The 20,996-nt window shown below is 63.6% G+C and overlaps 2 protein-coding genes across 4 annotated transcripts in view; one reads left to right on the forward strand and one right to left on the reverse strand.

Annotated features, from left to right (window-relative positions):
• CASZ1 (castor zinc finger 1) overlaps positions 1–20,996 on the reverse strand; it is a 148,018-nt gene that overhangs the window by 57,395 nt on the left and 69,627 nt on the right. Inside the window, exon 3 of one of the 2 annotated variants that reach the window (XM_045858532.1) lies at positions 10,114–10,164. The gene's annotated coding sequence lies outside the window, so the exon portion shown is untranslated. Of the gene's footprint in view, positions 1–3,719; positions 3,879–10,113; positions 10,165–20,996 lie in introns of those variants that run through there. The other variant, XM_045858533.1, reaches the window with a different exon arrangement.
• LOC123831586 lies at positions 14,442–20,243 on the forward strand. Of its 2 annotated transcripts, XM_045858536.1 has the most exons (3): positions 14,442–16,106; positions 16,315–16,456; positions 19,997–20,243. In XM_045858536.1, the coding sequence occupies exon 1, from the start codon at positions 14,511–14,513 to the stop codon at positions 15,456–15,458; it is 948 nt and encodes a 315-aa protein (XP_045714492.1). In that variant the 5' UTR covers positions 14,442–14,510; the 3' UTR covers positions 15,459–16,106; positions 16,315–16,456; positions 19,997–20,243. The 2 variants fall into 2 exon arrangements, with proteins under 2 accessions (XP_045714492.1, XP_045714491.1); XM_045858535.1 differs by lacking the exon at positions 19,997–20,243 and having other exon boundaries at positions 16,315–17,266.

Raw genomic sequence — 20,996 nt, forward strand, 5'->3', positions numbered from 1 at the left:
CTCGGAACGCGACCACTTGGGCTTCCTCCCCACCCTCTCGCCTCTGCCGCTGTGCCCCGTGAAAGGCCCTGGCAGACAGGGCACAGGCACCCCTCAACCAGGAGCCAGTGTCCTGCCCACCTGCGCCTCAATCTACCCTCTGCCCCTTCTCCTTGCCTCTTGGAGAAGGCCCTTTGGTGGGCCTCCCTTCTATGGTTCCTAAACGTCCCTGCTGCGGCCCAGATACATTGAGATTCCTTAAATTTTAGTGACCCAAGTTCCTCATTTAGCCTGGCGGGGTCTCCAAGAAGGAGGCAGGCGGGCAGGCAGGAATGTGGGCAGTTGTGCGAGTGAAGTACCCGGATCTTGCTGTCACTAGCTCTCCCGCTTCCCCTTCTGCGTCCACCCTGCTGCCTTCCTTTCCCCTCCTGTTTCGGGGGACGCCGCACTGCCTCCCATGAGAGGATGTCTTTCTCTGGTCTCTGGGCCACATTCAGCAAAATGACACTGGCGTATTTTTGCAATGTTTCTATTTTGCAAAGAGAGGGGCCCAAGGAGGCCTTGGGGCAAAGAAGCCAGGGAGTTAACAATCTACTCTTTCTCCCACTTTCCCTTTCTTTCTTCTTGGATTGTGCTTTAGTTCCAAAGGAGGTTAGCATCCCTCACCTACTTCACTGCCTTCCCCGGTGCCTTCTTGGCGTTCCTGGTGGGCACACAGCCCTCTGCCCTCTAGGCCTGCCCCGCCCCTATGTGGGACCAGTAGGTGGAGGCCCGGAAGCTTCCTGAGTGTCCCCTGGTCCTAAAACTCTGAATAAGGGAGCAAGGCTCCCTAAATAAACCAGGCCACGTGCTACGCAGAGGCTGGTACAACTGCTGGCACGGGGCAGCCAGGCAGAGGAGGGGTCATGAGCTCCTGTTTCCCACGCGGGATCTCAGAGGGGGCATCTCCGCGTCCAGGGCTGCTCTGGGGTACACGCGTCCTACCACCCGTGACTCCCCGAAGCAGGGTCTGCGGCTTCGGGTTGTAACAGCAGTCAATTCCAAACCCGCATCCCGAGGGTCTGTTTCCCCGTCTGGGCACCGGGAATGCAGAAGGAAGCCTGACGACACAGGGGCAGAAGGGCGGTTTCCCGGTACGTCTGAAGGCGTCCGCATGGACGGGGAGCTCCCTGCACATGTGACCCACAGGTCCTTCTGGGCTGCCGCTGCTGGTGGTCAGGGCATGGAAGGACATGCCTTCCGGTTACTGAGGCAAGGCCAATGAGATCGGCTGCGTGATAAGTTTGAGGCCTCTGGTGGATGAAGACTGGCGAGCAATGGCTGAAGGGACAGAGCTAAGCGAGCTGGAAGGAAGGCAGAGCCGGCCCGAGGGAGCTGCCAAGCGCAGCTAGCCGCGGTGGAGGGAGGTGGGGCCCTCCGAGCCTCAGCTCTGTTCTGCCGAGATGATGGCCACCGTCCACCACTACAGGCTTAGGAGCTCCTGCCCAAGGGCGAGGGGCCTCCCCGCTGGAGGACAGGCCCCAGGAGCACAGAGGGTGAGGCCCTCTTGGTGTGTTTTGATTTGAGAAGATCTGAGAAAAAGGCTGAGGCCTTGGGGGCCTGGGTGTGAGTCAGAGACCACATCATGGAGGGGGTCTGCGATTTCTCTCTGTCTCTCTTTGGGTGTGTGCTCGTACAAAGGGGAGAGGCCCAGAACTCTGGCATCTATGACCCATTTCTGACTTGAGGATCCTGATGTGGTGACACCTCCTTAGACCCTGAGGCCAAGCCACAGTAGAAACCTCTGTGCCTGGGACTTGGGGGACAGAAAGCCCAATGCCACAATTCCTCCTGGTACCCGGGCCCCCGGGCCCAGAGCCACCAGGTCCTTACAGGCCTTGCCGCCAAGAGAAACAGTGGAGACCCGCATGGCAACCCGCCCCAGGCCCCCCACACCAGTCTGGGTGGGGGGGAACCGGCAACTTCCCCCAGGCAAGCTCCAGTTGCTGGCTCCCAGGCTCCTGCACCCCCAGTTTGCCCACTCATTTTCTCTCCCTCCCGAGCCTCGGGCCTTCTCACTCGCCAGCCTGTTTACACACCAGGTATCTCATGCTTTATCTGCTCTCATTTTGAATTTGTAACTTTCACATAAACTTGAACAAAGCTCCTTTTGTTCCTGCACCCCACCCCGGGATCCCAATAAACTGGTTCCCTCCGAGGCGACTGGGCCAGGGCACAGAAGCCTTGGCCAAAGCACTGTGTGCGCATGTGAACAAGCGTGTTCGCACCTGCGAGGGAGTCCGTGTGTTTGCGTGTGAGCACACTCCCCGGGCTGGCGGAGGGAGGGAGGGTGTCAGGGAGAGCAAAGAGCGAGTGGGCGGGCTATGGAGGGAAGCGTGGTGGGGACCGAGGGCAGCGCCCAGACAGCACGGCTCGGGAGGTGGTGGGCCGCAGAAGGGTGGGTGGGTGGGGGTCCAGGCAGTGGGGGACGCAGGCGCGGAGGAAACAGAGGGCGGAGAGGCGTGGCAAAGCGGGTGGCGGAGTGAGGGGCTGGGGCCGGGCCGGAGCCCAGCTCAAGGCAGATCCGGGGGCTGCATGACGGCGGTGCAGGGGCTGGCATCGCCGCGCGCTCGGCCCCGTAATCCTGTTAGCCAGCAATCTCCATTCCGAAAGAGCTTCATTTCTTTGTGAATATTTGTAAACTAGATATCTAATGGAAAATTATAGGAAAATTATAGTGAAATTCATGACGGAGAAATCCGATTATCCCTAATTCAATTATGCCATCTTAGCCCACACAGCACATTTCCCATTTTTTTCCCATAAATACCGATGCCAGGGGTCCCGGTAATCAAATAAAATTGAAAATCATCTTCCCATTAAATTCAATTAGCCGCAATTTCTAAAGCCTATCAGAGATTTTAATTACTAAATTATAAAATTCTCCAATGCTAAATTGAAACCAAAAAAATTGCACATCCTTATATTTCATAGGAAAAAAAAAAAGAGGGCCGGCAAAATCCTTGAAAAATGTCCTCCTCTCTGTGCCCAGCTCCCAAGCAAGTTCCCCACCTGGAGGGACCTCATGTGGCTGCCTACTTGCCCCACTGGGGACAGAGCCAGTGGGACAGAGGATCGGGCCGGTCCAGGGGAGGGGCTGAGGCATGTTGATTTAGCAGAGGGGCAAACCACACCAAACGCCTTCCGTGCGGGGCTGGGCTGGCCCCTGGAGAGAACCTGCCTGCCTTCCCTGCTGTTCTGACTCCTGAGAAGCCCTCACCTGTGTCCCCGACCAAGAGGTCTCTAACTGCTACCTTCTTGGCCCTGGCACAGGGCTCACACTCAGGTCACAGCTTGGCCCCAGGGTTCTGCAGGATTCTAGGGCAGCAGACCAGAGGCAGCTAGAACAGAGCTTCTTACCCAAGCGCCAGCCCTCTAACCATCCTGCCGGCCCCCAGGTGGCCTGGGCTGGGTCAGAGGTGGGAGGGAACGAGGCTGGGGTCAAGGGTGGACAGATAATGGTGAGGTGGTTCCATCCCCCCGGAGTCTCCTCCAGAGCATTCCCGAGGGCATGGGTCCTGGCAGAGCACCCAGCTCCTGGGAGAAGAGCTCAAGGTCAACACGGTCCCAACCTGGCCTCTCCCTGCCCTTCCACCTCACTCTCTCTGGGAAGCCGGCAGCCCTGAACTGGCCAAAAAGCGTGCCCCTGCCCCATGGGAGGGCCCCTCCTGTCTGACCCCGCCCCTACCCAGACCACTTACCCTGCTCTAAAGGCTGCTCTACAAGTCAGAAGAGCCTGGGGCGGTGGCATCAGTGGTGGCATAAAGTGACCCCGGGTCTGAGACCCGAGGCGGGTGGGTGGCTGGGTGGGCAGCCGACGGGCCCCGCGGTTTCGGGCCAGCCGGCAGTGGAGTCGCGGCAGCCCAGCACCCAGGGAGCAGGTTTAATTTGCCAGGCAGTCAGCAGCGCCAGCAGGGGAGGCACCCGCAAACAAAACAAAAACAAAAAAGTTAATTATCTTTGGCTTTTTCTTAATAAATATCCAAACTGGCCCGGCCGGATCCTCCGCTTTGGAGGGAGAGAGGAGAAGGAGGAAAAACACCCCACACCAAATCCAACAGACACTCACTCTGTAGAGTCTGCCTCTCCCTTTGTCTCTCGCCCTTGTTCCTCTCTTATCAGAGGCAGTGAGTTTCACGTTAATTCCCAAATTTTTGCAAGTGCAAGAGTAGGGTCAACAGCCTCTTTCTTTTCTTCCTTTCTTTCTTTCTTTCTTTTTTTTTTTTTAAGTTTTGGGGTGGGAACACGAGAGTATGAGGAAGAAAGAGGCGGGGGTGGGGGGGAGAAAAGGGCGAGGAGCAGCAGGTCAGAGGGAAGGGTTAGGGTTAGTGTGGACGACGAAGGGAAGACAGAGGGACTGCGACGCAGGGACCTGAGCTAGCGTGTCGCCCCTGTGGGCACAGCGCAGCCCAGGTGGCCCCAGCCCGGGCAGGGACCGGCTCTGGAATGTTGTGCTGGCATTTTCAGTTACGATCACCGGCTATCAGGAGATACGGGGATTTCTCATTTTAAAATTCCGAAACCACCCAGGTCCCGGCGGCTCCTTCAGCTGCCTTGTTGCTACAGGTCCCCGTGGCCACCTTCCCTTGCAGAAGCTCGGCTGCAGAAGAGGAGGGTCAAGAGGAGGGGAGCCTGGCCGTCCTTCCGAGGGCTGTGAGAGTTTTCTGTACGGAGTCGCAAGTGTACCCAGGGAGAGAGGGGCACGTTGCCACCCGGCCTGCGTGTCTGGGTGGTGCTCGTACATGCCCGAGCCCATGCTGTCAGAAACATGTGTCATGGCATGTGCCTTGGGTGGGAGGGAGCAGCCAGGACATCGGGCAGTCCGTCACAGAGCTGTGGCCCTGCAGACCCACTCACTACCTTGGCTCAAATCCCAGCTCCATCGCTCACTGGCTGTGCAACCTTAATCAAGTCACTGACCCTCTCTGAGCCTCCACATTCTCAGTGTCGGAGGGAACGGTGAGCAGTGGCTGCCCAGGGCCGGGGTCTAGGGGACCCGGGAGTGACTGCTAATGAGCCCGGGGTTTCTCTCCAGGCGAAGAGACTACTTTAAAATCGGATAGTGGTGATGGTGGCACAACCTGGTGAATGGTGCGCTTGCATGTAAATGATATCTCAACCAAGTGGTTATTTTAAAAGCGGGGACAAAAGGGGCAACGATGGTAGCACGTGTGGCCCAGAGCTGCGTGAGGGCTCGGCGCAGAGCCTGGCGCGGACCGACTGCTCCGGGAGGGACCGGGAGCAAGGTGCACGGGGACAGACGGTTTGGCCGAGGGCCTGGGCCGGTGTCCACGGCCGGGCACTGCCGGGTGCTTACAAATGCCTCCCTGGGTCCCTGGTGCCCGGCCAGTAGGTTGTCAAGCCTCTGAGCTGCCCCCGAGCTCGTCGGGGCTCCCGGGCAGCCGCTCCCTGGCAGGGATGGGGGGGCACGTGGCCCTCCTCCCGCCTCCCGGCCGGGTCCCTGGAGAGGAGGCTGCCCAGCGTGGCAGGCGGGCCGCCGAGTGCCCTCCCCGTCTCGCGGACTGCTCGTATTTTCCGTGTGCAGCAGACCGTGAATTCACCTTCATACTAGTTACAGGGTTATTTAGCTTCTCCTGACACTGACAATCACCAAACTCTAATTCGCTGCCTGTCTTCTCCCCGCTGCGCTCTCTGCCCACCCCCAAAATCCCTGGGAGAGGACAGGAAGGACCTGGTCGGGCCTCCCCTCGCCAAAGCTTGCCCTTCGCAGTGATGGACTGATGGCGGGGCGGGGAGGGGGGTGGTCAGAAGGAGAAGATGATGGGCAGGGGCGGCGGGGGCGGGGGGGGGGGGTGGTTGTCGAGACCAGCGTGGGAGAGAGGAAGTGCCGGGGCTGGGGGACCTTCCGTCCTGCTCCTCTGGCCTGACACTGATGTATTCAACGCAGCCTCTGTCCTGCAGTGAGTGAAGCCTTGGCAGGCGGGGCTGCGCGTCTCAGGGCCGGCAGCCCAGCCAGGACCCACAGGCCAGGACCCCCTGAGCTCCCGGGACCAGGCAGCCGGCCTGGGCTGGCTCCTGCGCCTTCTGCTAGACGGGCGGGTGCCCATCAGGGAAGCGGCCGGAGGGAGCTCTCGCTCTCTCCTGCCTCCCCCCCCACCCCCCGCCCGTCTCCCGTCAGGCCAAGCACCCTGCCCCGCAAAGAATTCTCTCCAGCCGATGGCTCTGTGGCTAATGCCACGCCTCCCTTCCCTTCAACGAAGGCAGGTGGGTGTGAGCACGCTGCTCCCAAGGCAGATGGGAAACAGAGACCCTGAGACATCCCACCGCACACCCCAGGCACAGTCCCGGGACCAGCGTGGGGCGCAGCGCCCCAGCAGGGCGTCCGCGTGCCCGCCGCCTTGCCCCCCGGGAGAGGTGGCGGCAGCCCCGCGCCCAAGGGCAGCCCCCACAGTGTCTCTCTCTTCCAGCTTCCAGAAGGTCCCTGCAGGCCTCCTGTTGGCTCAGGGGCCGGGCGAGCCCAGGGAGCGCAGATGCCTCTTCTCGGCCACCCTCCACCTCCTGATCGCCGTTCCCCCCAAAGCCCCCCCAGGCACGCGAGGGAGCGACGGTTTGCTCTGAGAGCCATTTGGTGGAACCCCAGGGACTCTCATTCCCCAAATCCAAGCTGGCCCATCAGCCACTCATTAGGCAGAGTCCCAGGAGCAGAGTGCTGAGCGCAGAGGACTCCCGGAGACCAGAGGCCGGGCGAGGACCTGGGCGGGGGAGTCTGGAGAAGCTGGGGGCGGGGGAAGGAGGTGGGAAGCCGAGAGAGGGGAGAGGCGGGAAACCCAGGGTGGGTCCAGCCGCGTCCGTGTCCGCCTCCTTCCAGCCCTGGTCCCCGCCCCTGCGGGCAGGGGGAGGTGGCCACCATGGCCTGGGCAACAGAGATGTCAACAGGCCGGTGGCAGAGATGGGAGCAGGGGCTTGTTGACTGCAAACTGTCCATTATGGCTCAGATTATAAGCATATTGCGCAGGGCTCTCTGCACGATGCCGAGGAAATCCAATACGCTGAAAGGTTAATGCAATCAATTAGGGTGACAAGGAAGTAAAGTAAAGCCTTCGGAGTAGATGAAAAGGAGAGAGAGAGAGAGAGAGAGAGAGAGAGAGAGCGCACATGGAGTTGGGGTGTAGCAGTGTGGGTGGTGGGAAGGAGAGGAGGGAGAGAAACTGGTGGGATGCGGAGAGAAAGCTGGGGGGCGGGGGGCGGGAGGGAGAGGTGTACAAGAGGCCAGGGGCCCCTGCCAAGAGGACAGGGAGGGAGACGGCAGCGGCGGCGGCGGCAGCAGCAGGGGCGGGCGGCCAGTGGCCGGTGCCAGGACACAGCTCCCTGGTTGCAGACCTCTGACTACTGCACAGCTTCATTTCCTCGCCCGCCCCTCGGCCTCCCTCCCTCCCTCTCCGCCAGCCCTTCCTCCGGGGCCTGGAGCCCAGCTCCCACATCAGCTCCCAGCACAGTAATGTGTCCGAGTGGCTGTGGTCCCTGCCCCTGCGCAGGGCAAGTGCCCACCCCGCAGCCTCCAGCCTCCCTGTGGGCGGCAGCACCCCAGCATGACCTGCACAGCTTTCCCTCAGCACCCTGGGCACCCTAGCCCCGACCTGCAACAAGCCTGTGACATGGGTGGGAGGGCGTCGTGGTCAGGACCCCTTTCACAGATGGAGAAACTGGTGACGCAGCGTCCCAGGCCACAGCAGCAGACACGGAGGACCCAGGACTGACCTGAGATCTCCAACAGCTCCTAGCCCACTACCTAGGAGGAGGTGCGAGCCTCACCTTTTTTGAGAAGTCAGACTCAGAGGTCTCGGGACAGGGGTGGGGGACTCCGTGGAACCCGCCCAGGGGGAGGAGGAGGGGAGGCTGGAGAGAAGGAAGGAAACGGGGGTGGGGGGGGGACCAGTTAGGCCCCAGGCTGGACACCTGCGACTACATTAACTTGCTCACTTGTCCCCAAAATCCTGCAAAGCGGGCGTTCTGCTCACCTTACAGAAGAGGAAATGGTGGGCCTAAGAATTTGCTAAAGACTAACAGGGATGCCGGGAGCAAGAGGCCCAAGGGAGCAGAGGCTGTTGCAGGGCCTTCTAGGGAGATGGGACTGAGCAGAAGCTGAGGCCCCCCAGGGAGGAGGGAGAGAGAGCGCCCCCCACCGATAAGGATGCAAGCAGCCCAGGACAGGGCTCCGGGGCTGCTGCCCGGGCCCCTCAGAGCAATTAACACAGGGTGGAACTGGAGGGCTGCACAACCTTGTCAAGTTCCTAATGCCAGGGAACTGTCCTCTTCAAAACAGTTACAATGTTAAATTTCATGTTTTGTATATTACCACTTAAAAAAGAGAGAGAGCCAGAGCAGAAGGCAGGAGCCAGAACCTCCAGAGCAGGAGCCAGCACATTTTTTCTGTCAAGGCCCAGATGGTAAATATTTCAGGCTTTGCAGGCAAACACCCTCTGCTGCAGCTACCCACACTCCGCCACTGCAGGGCGAGAGCAGCCGGAGCCAACGTGAAAACGGGTGGGCGTGGCTGTCTTCCAATAAAACTTTATTTACAGCACAGGCAGTGGGCCACCTCTGGCCCGTGGGCTGCACTCAGCCAAGCCTTGCTGCAGGGAACGGGAGCGTCTAGGGCTGACTTTCAGGACCAGGGGGGCCAGGCTCCGTCCCGGTGTCTGGGGAACAGAAGTATCCCGTCTGGACCTTGCCAAGAAGCGGAGGGAAGCGATGGGCAGAGGATGGAGAAAAAGGAGGGAAGAAGCACAGGGCTGGCAGGAGACACAGACGTCCAGCACCCGTCTGTCCCGATCCCACCATCCTAAGAAGCCCTTCACTGTGCGGACGAGGGGAAGGGGTGGAGCCTTTCGGGCTCCCGACAGTCTCCACGCCCCACGCTGAGAGGGGTGTGAGGCTGTGGCTAAGGGAGAGAAGGAGGCCCGGAGTGGGGCAGCGGGCTGGGCCGGCCGGCAGGGACACCAGCGGAGAGGAAGGCGAGGGGAGAGGCCCGGGGCGCGGAGCTGTAACCAGGGTGGTGCTGGTGGCAAAGGGAGGAATCCACGGGCCCCAGCGAGAGCGCAGGGCGCGGGCCGGGCCTGCCCTACACCGGCCGCCTCTGATCACGTTTTTCAGGGCCACTGCCCGCCGGCACAGACAATGCCGGGGCAGCCTTTGAAGTCCCAAAGAGATGCCGCGGTGGGAGCCTCCCGAATCTCCTCCCTCCGCCCCGTCCTCCGGCGGGAGGGGGCCGTCGGGACAAAACCCGGAGCCGGTCGCAGCCGGCCCCAAAACGCGGGAGACAAAGGGAAAACAAACAGGTTTGGAGCCAGGCGCACGGTGCCCTGTCTGTCCCCCGCCCCGCAGAGCGGCGATGATGGATGGCCGCAGCCAGTCGGCTCGCCTGCCGGGCAGGCCCCGCTATTTACATAACACTGGCGTTCCACCGGTCACCTCTGACACGGCGCTGCCTGGGGCCTAGGCCCGGTGGCCCCCGGGTTCCTGGAGCCACTCGGGGGTCTGACGGCGCCTGTGAAGGCCACGCCTGGGGAGCCGGAGGCCTGGGGAAGGGCAGGACGGCACAGCAGCCGGCTCCGGGCTCCAGGCCTGAGGCCTCCTCCCTGCCAGCCTCACGTGGAGGGAGGGGCCGGCAGCCTCCTCCCGAGTCACCCAGGTTCCCCGTGCCCGAGCCACAGCAGCGGGCCTTCCAGGGGCAGCCGGCGGCAGGCAGCCCCCAGAGCAGGCACACGGGGCTGCTGAGGGCTGAGCGTCCTGCCGCCGGGCCGGCAGGCAGCCCTGGCACCACAGGTGCCCCTCTGCCCCGCGCCACCTCGAACACGTTCTCTGAGCCCAAAGACTGCAATCCAGGTGTCCCCAGGCCGTTTCCGGCTTAAGAGCCAACCTGAGACATTCCTCCCGAGGAGGCCCCTTTCCCACCGGGTTCAAATGGGCAAGGTGGCCCCCGTTCTCGGTCTCCTCCGCCTTCCCAGCCCTTCCTGGGGGCTCGGCAGGACCAGCCCCAGCCCCAGCCCCAGCCCAGGGGACGCCTGCAGTAAGGAGGCCAGGGGTCGCCGGCGGGGGAGGGGACGCTGGGTCAGGGAGGGGCTCAGGCCTTACCTTGCAGCAGGTCCTAGAGGTTCCTCTCTCGCAGTAGGGCGTCACTTCATCCTGAGGGGGGAGAGAGAGGAGCCCCGTTAGCTTTTCCGACCAGGACGCCCCCCACTCTGCCGGGCGCCCGAGGGCTCCCTGCCATCCCCCCCCCCCCCAGGGCCGAGGGGCTGGTGCTCCAGGGCCGGCCAAGAGGGTCAAACATTTGGACACACTGGAAGGGCACTGATTTTGTCTATGCCGACCAAAGTTTGACAAAACTCAGCGAGCAGTAAGGGCTGATCGCTGTGGAAATACCATCCTCAGGGCACCCCTAACCAGAGATCAGAGGCACGAGGTGGGAGTGTGTGGGGGTGGGGGGGTCCCCCCAGGAACTGCAAGCCAAGCATCGTCGGGGCCTGGGGACAATGACAGGATCCGGCAGCACCCACTCCTGCAGTCCCTTCCCCAGCCCCTGGGAATAAGACGACGGGTGCCAAACTGTTCACGGTAGCCAGTGGGTGACAGAGGGTCCGGGGCAGACCGGGGCCACGGCCTCAACTCCCAGGAACAGGCTGCCGAGGGGGCCTTCCACGCCGGGGTCCTACCCATGGGTCACTCAACGCTGGGTGGGGCCACGAGAGGAGAGGGCGAATGGTGCTACCGAGCGGGTCTTGGGTCACCTCGCTGCCCGGCCCGCCCGGCTCAGGCCCTCCTCCTCAGAGCGAGTTTGGGGAAGCCAAGGTCAAGAGGACAGACTCCCTTGGATGAAAAACCCAAGGAGCCCTCCGCCCGCTGACCTCGGCCCCCTGCCCCGGCCTGAGCCGGGCCCCGCCTCTCCCAGCCCCAGCCCCACCCCTGGCCCCAGCACCGGACCCACAGTGGGAAAGGGTTTTCGCTTTATTGTGTGTTTTCTTCCCCACGCCTCGTCTGTGGCTTATCAGGGATGCAAGAGGAGTAACACCCGTTTCCTTAGGCTGTGTAATCCCCAAATCAGATTGGGGGATTGCGAGAGGTGAGGTGACCTTGTACGGGGCTCCCAGAATGCCACCCACTCCCGCTGCCCACCCGCCCTTCTCAGGGTGTATTTAGACAGACGGTGTTAATTGTGCCTGACACGCCCTCCTCGGGGGGCTGGGTCCTCTGCCAGCCTTTGCCCAGCCGCCTCGGCAGGGGCGCCCACCAGGGCAGAGCCCGCCTTGCTGGACCCAGGGCTCTGGTGGGCATCGAGTAGCTGGGGAGGGCTGCCCCGTGGGCCTCTGACGCCCGCCCACCCGGTCCAGGCGGTGAGAAGCCAGGGGTCGGCGGGGAGCTGGGCGGACTGAGATGGGGGGCAGCAGCAGAGAGGAGGGGGGAGCCACGCCAAGGCAGAAGTGGGGGCGGAGGTCGGAGGGGTGGGAGAGGGAAGAAGTGGGGGAGCAGAGCCGGAGGAAGTGGAGGCCCAGCAGGGCCGGGCCACGGGGCAAGGGGTGGAGACCCCGGGGCGCGGCGAGGGGCGCTGGGCGGGCTGGGCTGTCCCAGCTCACGTCCCAGCTCACGTCCCCGCCGGCCCAGGGACCCGGCCGGGCCCCGTCCATTCCCGCACGGGCCCACCTGAGATCTCTCCAGGGCGCCCCGGCCAGCCTCCCCCGAACCCCCAAAGCCCCCCAACTCCACAACTCCGGTATCTCCCTTCCACCACCTTTTTTCTCCCCTCCCATCCTCCCCGGCAACTGTGCATTTATTAATTCATGAGGCACTAATTAGTTCTTTGTTTAATTTTGTGTTAAACAGACTGACCGGAATGATAACGATTTACCGCGCGGTGCTGCCGTCCCCAGCCAACCCTGTTTTCCGACAACAAGGGAGCGCGGGAGACCGGAGTGCTGAACCCAAATCCCTCAGCAGTTGCACTTCATTAAGTCAAAATGTGACAAGAAGCTTAGAGAGCAACTTGCAGATCTGATCGCACAGAACAATCGGGGAGGAAACTTTCCAGGAGTTGGTCGGGGTGGAGGCGGAGGGGGGACGGGCGGGGACGTGCCCGCCGTGTGGGGACGGGGGGGGGGGGGGCTGGGGGTGAGCCGGGGCTCTGTCCCTCGCCCGCCCCCGGGGCAGGTGGCCTGGCTGACAGGAGTAGAGAGGTGGTAGGTGGGTGGCGTTTGGGACACTGGGTGGGTTCCGGAACCCCCCGTGGGGACCTGGGACGTTCAACTTCATTTCTGTGTTCTTGTCCGGGCATCTTCTCCTGTGTGTCTCTGCGTCTCTCGCTGCCCCTGGCGTCTGGTTCTGGCCTGTGTGGGTGAGGGGGTGGGCGCAGCCAGGGCCCAGCGGAGGACGGGACAGCTGCTGCGGTGGCCCAAGGAAGGGTTCTGTGAGGCCCGGGGGGGGGGGGTAGGCACAGAGCAGGGACACGCAGAGGGGAGCAGACGCCCCTACGCGTAGGAGGGCTGAAGTTAAGCCCACCCTCACTGGCTACGACAGAGAAGGAACATGCCCAGAAATCACAACCCCTGTGCCCGCTCTGCGCCAGCTGCGCGTCCACACGACCTGCTGTGTCCTACGTACTCTGACCGGAACCCTGAGGACCAAGAGGGGCAGTTCTCTGTAGAGGTCCCCGGCCAATCAGAGCCAGGCCCAGGCCCTGGCGCTCCCAGGCTGTGGTGGCTGACCGCGGGCGGGCAGGCAGCTGGGCTGACAGCGGCCTGGGGCCGCTCCCTCCGGAACAGGAGGAAAAGCGGGAATGTCCGTCCACCCCCAGGCGTCAGGCTGGGACCCCGCTCTGCTCAGGGCAGGAGCAGAGCAGAGCAGGGTGGGATGGACATCCAGCCCTGCCTCGGGGCAAGGCCGGCCCCCGCCCTCCTGGGACCTGACCCTGGTCTCCAGGGTCCCGCGCACGTGGACAAGAACCCAGGAAGGGGCAGAAGAAGAACGCAGAGAGCGCTGACAAACAGGAGCCCGGTGGAGACCCTGCTGCCTTCCTCCCATTGGCTGCTGCGCATGTCCAGGTGTGGCCGGGCCCTCCCACCGAGAGCCCGCCCAGGCAGCCCACGCTGGGCCAAGGCAGACTCCACCGCCCAGCCTGGCCCCATGCCTTCCCCTGGCCAGGCCGAAGCACGGTGGTCTCTCTCTCTCTCACCCGGGCCTGGAAGCCCTGGACTGGCTGCTGTTAATTTGCTATTAGTCTGCCTAAGCAAACCAATTAAAACTAATCATTAATTATAAAAGAGAGAGCAAGAAGAGCGAGGAGAGGGCGAAAGACGGGGATGGGAAGGAGAAAGAGGGAAAGTGGGGTAGACACGGAAGACCCAGGGAGCGTGCTGGGCGTGGGGGCCGCGGGCCCGGGAGCTGGGAGGTGCTGGAGCGGAGGGAGGGCAGGAAGGCAGGCAGAGAGGGTGCACAGGGGGCTGCCTGGGCCCCGGGGCTGGGGGGGAGAGAAGGGAGAGGGGCCTGAGGGGAGGGTGAAGAAGCTGCCGGGACCCGCATCCCGGGACCTGAAGAGGCCTCACCCACCTGCGGGCCCCCCTGGCTGGGGCCGCCAGCTCGCCAGGGCCTGGCTTCCGACAGTCTCACCCCCGGCTCCCGGGGTCCATGTTTATGAGGCCCAGCTGAGGATGCGGCACCAGGCCGGGCTCCTGGTCCCCGCCGCGCCCCTACCTGCTCCTCAGGCCACGGAGGCTCAGGGGCAGCTGTCGGCCGCCCTTCTACCCCCCGGCGCTGTCCCCTGCCCCCTCCCCCCTCCCCCCATGCTCACACACCCCCTCCCCGGCCGGGCCCTTTCACAGGGGCTGGGCCATGTCAGCCGGCAGCTTGAGGAGGGGGCAGCGCAGACAACAAGGGGCAGTGTCATGGAAACGGGCACTTTCCCCGGGAAGTATTCTGTTTGGCCTCCTTCCCGCATTGAGGAGCTGTCAGGAGTCTGAGTGAGGGCCACACCACCCCGGGACCAGGCGTGACAAAACCTATTTTCTGCCTCCAATTTGATTGATTAAAAAACTTTTTAGGAAAACCATGTTAAAAGAGTGAAAAAAAGAGAGAGGGAGAGCGAGAGAGGGAGGGAGAGAGACCAGGGGGGAAGAAGGAGGAGAGACTAGAGGTGGGACCGGGGAGAAGGGCCGGAGGGAAAGGCCATGGGCAGCGGCCAGGCGGCCACCCCGGCGCTGACGCCAGGGCACGCGTGTCAGTGGGGCGGCCGCGGCGTAACCGGAAGGTCAAAGGGAGCCTGAAACCCGTACACAGTGGTCAGTGGGACAGTGAGGAGCCGAGGGCCCCAAAGCACAGTCCAGCAGGTGCCGCCGGAGATGGATGGGGCGGCACCAGGCTGGGTCGCCTGCCCCAGCCCAGGGAAAGGCATCGGGCCCCCACCCCCAGGCAGGCAGGCGGGCAGGCAGGCGGGCGGGCAGCAGGCGGGGGTGGCCGCCCGCCCCCGGAGTCGAGCAGGCCTCTGGATGGGCTCTGGGAGTTTCCAGACACAGTCCTGGCTAGAATTTGGCCCAAGTCCTGAAAACTCTGCCCGCGGACCAGAGGGACGCTCTGGCTGTGTGGGGACGGGAAAGGGACTTCCCCGCCTTGTTGTGTCCAGCCGGGGCTCCGGGAGCATTTTAATGAAGAAGTTAAGTGAGCTGGGAGGTGCCCAGCGGACCCCTGTCCTGCAGAGCGGGGGCGGCCTTTGCTGGTTCCATGCCAGCCTGGGGCCTCGTGCTCCTCCCCTCCCCACCCCCCTCCCCATCTCAGACTTGGCAGCCTTGGGTCCCCACACCAGCTCGCCCACTTTCTTCTCCCATCTCAGACACCGAGACGGACCCCCCTCTCTCAGGGCTCCCTCCAGGGGAGGAGCCAGCCTCCTCACCCCTCCTGAGACCCCACAAGGGGAAGAAACACCTGCATGTCCCGGGGGGGGGGACTCCAATCCGCCTGGCAGGACCCGTCCTCTCCCCGGGAAGAGGGGTGCAGGTCCGTGGGTGGGTTTGTTCCCCCTCTGTCTAAGGGCCTTGAAAATCAAGGTTAGTGGCGGTTTCTGGCCAAGGGAGTCAGCAAGGTTTCCCCAGGGTGCCGAGAGGGGTGCCCAGCGGTGTCCGGTCTGCCTTCGCCAGCTCCGCTCAGGTGAGGCCGTGCCTGCCCCGGATGGACAGGCGCGTTCTGCGGACAGAGGCACAGACGGACAACACTGCTCCAGGCCCTGCCCAGCCCTCTGCCGGGGAGGTCCAGCCAGGGTCACTCCCCACCCCTGCTCTGCCGGGACCCTCAGGGACTGGCTGGGCACAGGACGCCGGGCGGGGCAGGAGCAAGACAGAACATACAGCGTATGGAAGGAAGGGCAGAGTCGGGGAGCCCCGGGCCGGACGCCCACCCCTGCCCCTCAGTGCCACGGGACCTGGGGGACGCAGGCTGCTTGACTTCTGTCCGCCGAAAAGTGGGGATACCAGAGTCCCCACCTCAAAGGTAGTTCATTCGGTACCTATTCCTGGAGCACCCACGTTATGCCACATACTGTCCTAGGCCCGGAGAACAGACGGTGGCCAAAAGAGAGCGCCCTGGCGGAGCTTCCGTGCCCGCGCTGTTACAGAGACCCGAGGCGCAGGGCCCAGCCCTGCGGTCCGGCGCACAGGAAGCGCTCGACACATGTGACCGGTCCTGCGCTCCCAGAGCCCTGCGCTCAAGGAGCCAGGGAGAGACCCAGCGATTCTGCTCCTGGGAACACACCCCAGAGCGCGGAGAAGACGGACTCCAGCCAACACGCGTGCGTCGCCGTTCACAGCCGCTCTACGCACACTCGCCGAAAGGTGGACACGCACCAGCCGTCCGTCCGTCCGTCCGTCCACCCACGGATGGCCGGGTAAACGACACGTGGCCCAACCGCACGAGGGGCTCTTACTCAGCCGCGGAAAGGAGGAAACTCTCCCGTAGGCTACGCCAGAGACGACGAACCTTGAAGACGCGTATGTACGCGCAGGCAGAGAAGCCAGGCGCGGCAGACCACGTGCCGTGTGGTTCCGTGTCTAGGGAGTGTCCAGAGTGAGCCAGCCCGCAGGGGCAGAAGGCGGGTGAGTGGTTGTCAGGGGCTGGGGGGGAGTGGGTACGGCGGGGGGGCGCTGCCACTGGGCCTCCAGTTTCCGTCTGGGGCGACAGGGAAGGTTGGCAACGGGGTGTCAGCGGTGGTGGCACAGCAGCAGCGTTGCAACTGTACTCGACGCCAGCGAACCGCTTGCTTTCCAAGGGTCACGACGGGACATTTCGTTGTGTGTATTTTAGCGCAACAAGGAAGGCGAGGAAGCAGGAGCAGCAGCAGTGGGAGAGGAGGAGGAGGAGGAGGATACCCGCCCCCCCGTGGCAGCCCAGCCTGCGTGTTAGAAAAGCCAGTCGAGGCAGCGGGAAGGCGAATCCACCGTCGCAGGTGGGTCTGCTTGCCCTCTGGTCCCCAGGACAGCGTGGACCACGACCGCCCGACGGGTATGCCTGAGGCCATGCCAGACCTTTGCAGGAAGGGACAGCAGAGGAAGGCCAGGCCTGCTCCCGTGATGGGCCTCGCCCCCAGGGCACGCCCCTCAAGGGCCCACGACTCCGCATCCCCAGTGCTGCCGGTCCCCTGCACACGCACACACCGAGTCTCCTCTCACGCGTGGGTCCCAACACACGCACCGCCCAGCCCACCCCGGTCTCTGCCAGGCTCCCAGGGAACCTCTGCAGCTGCCCAGCAGCTTGGGTGACCAGCCGCCCGCCCTCTGGCTGGAGGAGGAGGGCCTGAGCCAGTGCCTCTCCACCCCCGGGACCCTAGGACACCCCAAGTCTGGGGAGCTCTACCTTGCAGGGAGAGCCAAGGATAACCAGAGCCAGGCCTTGGGGGCAGCCCCCCAACCCTCAGCGTGCCCCCCACCCCCGCCTGCTCCCGAATGCTGTGCACACAGAAACCCTTGCCTTGGCCCCGGAACTGTCAGGAGATCGACAAACAAAAGCTGCTTCTTGACAGGGAGTCATTTATATTTTAGCTTCGTTCCATTATCCTAACGAATCCTTCATCAGCAGATGCAATATTAACAGCAGAAAATCAGCTCATTACATCTGGGGGGATTTCATCAAGACAGCAATCATCTCCGCGGCTCCCCAAGCCTTCCAGAGGCCAGTGTGGCTGTTATTTATTTATTTTGTTACTTATTTATTTCATTTTTGGGGTTCTTGCCACGTAATTGCACCGCGGCTCAGATCTTTAATAAATAATTTGCTGGGCACCCCGCACTGCACACGGCTTTGCTCTCTGCCACGAGAGCCTGCGTTAGCCAAAATATTTACCAATATTTAGGAGTCATTAGAGTCAGGAGGGAAGTGGGGAGGGGGCACTCAGTTCTTGTACAAACGGCAGGTGTGTGGGTGGGGGGCTACGGGGCTGGCCCTCACTCCAGTCCTCCCACCCCACCCCTCGGTGCGAGGGGAGCTGTCTGGACCAGAAGCTCCCGGAGGGCAGGCCCAGGTTGCTTGTCTGGGTTCGCGTAGTGGGAGCAGGGGACCCCTGGGATGTGGCCGTCCCTCGGGGTTACCATGAGCTCCTCACGGCTGCTGGAAGGCTGCTGGAAAGGACCCACTGGGTGCAGGGGCAGGAGCCTTCCCGTGCCTCCGAGCTGGGGTGCTCCTTCGGGGCGGCTCTCCCTGGGGCCGGCCGGCTCCCAGTGCTGGGCGCCCGGCGAAGGACAACTTCAGCCCTGCTGCGGCTGAGCATGAAGAAGAGCCCGACCTGGTCCTCTCAGCTTCCCCGGGGTTGGTATGCCTCTGCCTTCAGGGGGGAGGGGTGCTGCCGGTCCAGAAGGCAGGCTTGTCCCGTTTGCAGATGCCAGAACTGAGGTCCAACACACTTAAGGTCCCTCCCCCAGGCCACACAGCCGGGGAAGGGGACAGAGGCAGGACGGACATTTGGAGGGGCTCGGCTGTGCCCCCAGTCCTTCCGCCGGGCCCGAGCCTCACAGCGATGCGGCCTGGCCTTCCAGAGGCTCCCGGCTGCAACCTGCAGGCCGAAGTGGCCGCCGGGGCCACCCCCCCCCTCCCCCGCCCCGCCACCGCCACCGCCACCGCGGCCGCGCCTCCCCGCTCTCGCAGGTTTTCCCAGCAGGGTCTGGACTCCTGCCCAGCCAGGAACATGCTCCCAGGATGTCAGTTCTAATCTCCCCAGCGCTCTGACAGAATTAAGCCCCAGTTTGTCCGACAACATCCCAAAGTTTCAGAAATCCAGGCCAGACTCTCTAATCAGGCTGTGGGACAAAGGTCTGGCCTGACCTTGTCACTTCCACTTACGCCTCCTGTCCGTCTCCCGGCTGCAGCCTTTCTGCGGGTTCCTCCCTGCCCCCGCCCCCCCCCACCCCCGCCCTTCTCTGGCCAGCGCGGCCCTCCCTGGCCTCCCAGCTCCCCTGTTTCTCCGCCCAGCGCTTGCCCTCTCCACGCAGCGGCACTAACCCTGCTGCCCCACTGTCTACGGCGGCGGGATTCCTGAGACGGACCTGCGGCCAGCCCTGGGCCTGCTGGCTGCACCTCGGCCGGGGCTCCCTCTGGTTCAAGGCCCCCCGAGGGAGTGCACAGGCTCGGCCCCTCCCTCATCCCAGGGAGAGGGCGCCCAGTGCAGAGTTGTTCTCAGACTGAGCTTCTCCTCGCCTTCAGCCAGTCTGACTCCGCGCTCCCCGTCACTGCCCCTGAAGCATCCTTCAGCCCCGCCCAGCCCCCCTCCTCTTGGAGGGGTCAGCTCGTGGGCATGTCTGGGGACACCCCTGTGGGCAGAGACCTCCCCTGCTCAATCCGCCCTTCAAGGCAGAGGGCAAAACACGGGTGGAGGACAGCAGAAGCAGCCCTGAACTTGGCCGGGACAGGCAGAGCCCACGGTGAGGACCCCAAGCCCTTGGCTCTGCCAGACTGTGGCCACTCGAAAGGGCTGAGGGGCCCGGGAGCTGGACAACGTGGCCAGGAGGAGTGCCCTGCGTAGCCAGACGGCGGGCAGCCCCCCCAGGACGCTGGAGGAGCAGAGGTGCCTCTTTCTCCATGACCCCCGACACCCAGCTCCCTCCCCTGCTGCACGGCGTGTAAGGACCCGGAGCACTGCCCCCCCCCACCTCGGTCCCCAGAGGGAGTCAGGTACACGAGCCGGTTGGAAGAGGCCAGCCCTTCACCGCTCAGAGAGGCATGGCTGGGGGCCGCGGCCTGGATCTGGCTAGCTCACGTGGAAAGACTCACGGGGAGCAGAAGGCCGAGGGGGGAGGGGGGACGGTCGAGAGGGCATCAGGTGCTGCCGAGTGGGAGCCAGGGCGCTGACCAGAAGACTGGACGAGGGGCCGGGGCGCCTCCGAGACAGCGGGGGCAGGGGGCGGGAAGGCACATCCGGGGCAGAGAAGAGGCCCCAGGAGGAGGAAACAGGGATGGAAACAGCACTCCGCCCTTTTGCTGACTCTCCAGGAGGCACAAGAAATCCAGAGTGGCCAGGATGGTGTGGGGGGCGGGGGTCCCCCAAGAGACACCTTACTGGCAGGGAGCTGGCAAGTCCTGGAGTGCCACAGGCAGGCAGGGCCACGCCACGGCTCCCCCGGTTCCCCCTGTGGCCCGGGCAGAGACCTCGCCGTGGGCGTGGGGTCCCGTCCTACGCCGGCCCAAGCCCTCCCCTTCCCAGGTCCCCTTGGCCACGTGTGAGGACTGGGGATACCCTTCCTCAGAGTTGATGTGACGGGCGGCACCCCACGCCCTAAGAGTCTCTCCTGCATTCTTCCGACACCCCCCCCCCAGCCCACGGCCAGCCCTGCCCGCACGCAGCCCGGGCGGCGGAAGGGTTTGCCTGGAGACTTGGGGGGCCGGGGGAGGGACAGGCGCGGGAGGAGAGAAAAGTCACTGAGGAGGATGTCACGTCTCTTGAACCAGCCCTTTCTCGGGGAGAATAAAAACAATTGCAGTATTTTTTACTTAATACCAGAAAATCCTACGGAGGCCTCCTGGAGAAAGGAAGAATCGCCCGCGTGTCCGTGTTTTTGGAGGAAACCTCAGCGGTTCCCACGGCCCCGCCCTCCACCCCTGCCCCCTGCAAGGCCACGGTCCCGAAACCTCCGACGCGGCGTCTCTGCCTTTGCGTCTGCCTCACCTTTCCGCCCTGGCTGCGCTGGGTGTTGGTGAGTTGTTGGTTTTTTTTCTTTTTTGCAATTTATCAGCAGATTGTGTGGAGCTGAGTGGTGTGAGCCTCACCCTGCTAAATAAAGCTTTGGTATTTCTGATAAAGCCATCAAATTCCTTATCACACTGACACAAAGTGCATTTAAAGAGACAGACACCCTGTCCCTCCCTCCCCACCAGCCCCGGCTCCCTCCACTCAGTTCAGATTTCCAGCGACTCAGGCGCTTCTGGGTCCGACACCAAATACGGCTGCCCGGGGTGTGAAGGGGGCGCGGGGAGAGGGGCGGGGCCTGGCGGCGCTCTCCAACTCCCACCCGGCCGTGAGCGAGGACTCGTGTGCTTCCTGCCCCCACCCCCCCGGAGCCAGGGGAGGGCTCTCGATAGACGCGTCCTGCAGCAGGGGACGTCCTCATAAACAGGACAATCCTGTGTTAGGACAACAGCCGGCAGCTGGAGGAAGAGCCCCCAGTCGGACTTGGGGCCTGCCAGGCGGCCCGGTGGCCGTGAACGGGCCTGGTCGCCTCCGTGGCAGCCGTGCCGGAGCGGGGCGGTAGGGCAGGCCCGAGAGGTCGACCAGGGTTCACGTCAGCCCCGGCCTGGGGCTCAGCACAGCCCTGGTGCCCAACCCAGACCTGCCCAGGGGGGACTGCCACCCCACTGGGCAGATGAGGAAACCGAGCGTGGCCCAGGCGGGCCGGCAGCCCTGCCGAGGGAAAGACCCTCTTCCCCGGGCCGAGTGCCTGTCCACTGCCTTTCCGGTCATGACCCCACACAGACAGGCCTTCCTGTGCCTCAGGGGCCTCTCC

Source organism: Phyllostomus hastatus, unplaced genomic scaffold (genome assembly GCF_019186645.2).
Source record: "Phyllostomus hastatus isolate PE091 unplaced genomic scaffold, TTU_PhHast_1.1 phas_scaffold_182, whole genome shotgun sequence".
Lineage (NCBI taxonomy): Eukaryota > Metazoa > Chordata > Mammalia > Chiroptera > Phyllostomidae > Phyllostomus > Phyllostomus hastatus.

Excerpts from the sequence above, each read along its gene's own strand:
- LOC123831586 (XM_045858536.1), top strand. The coding sequence starts at position 14,511 with ATGGGCTCTGGGAGTTTCCAGACACAGTCCTGGCTAGAATTTGGCCCA.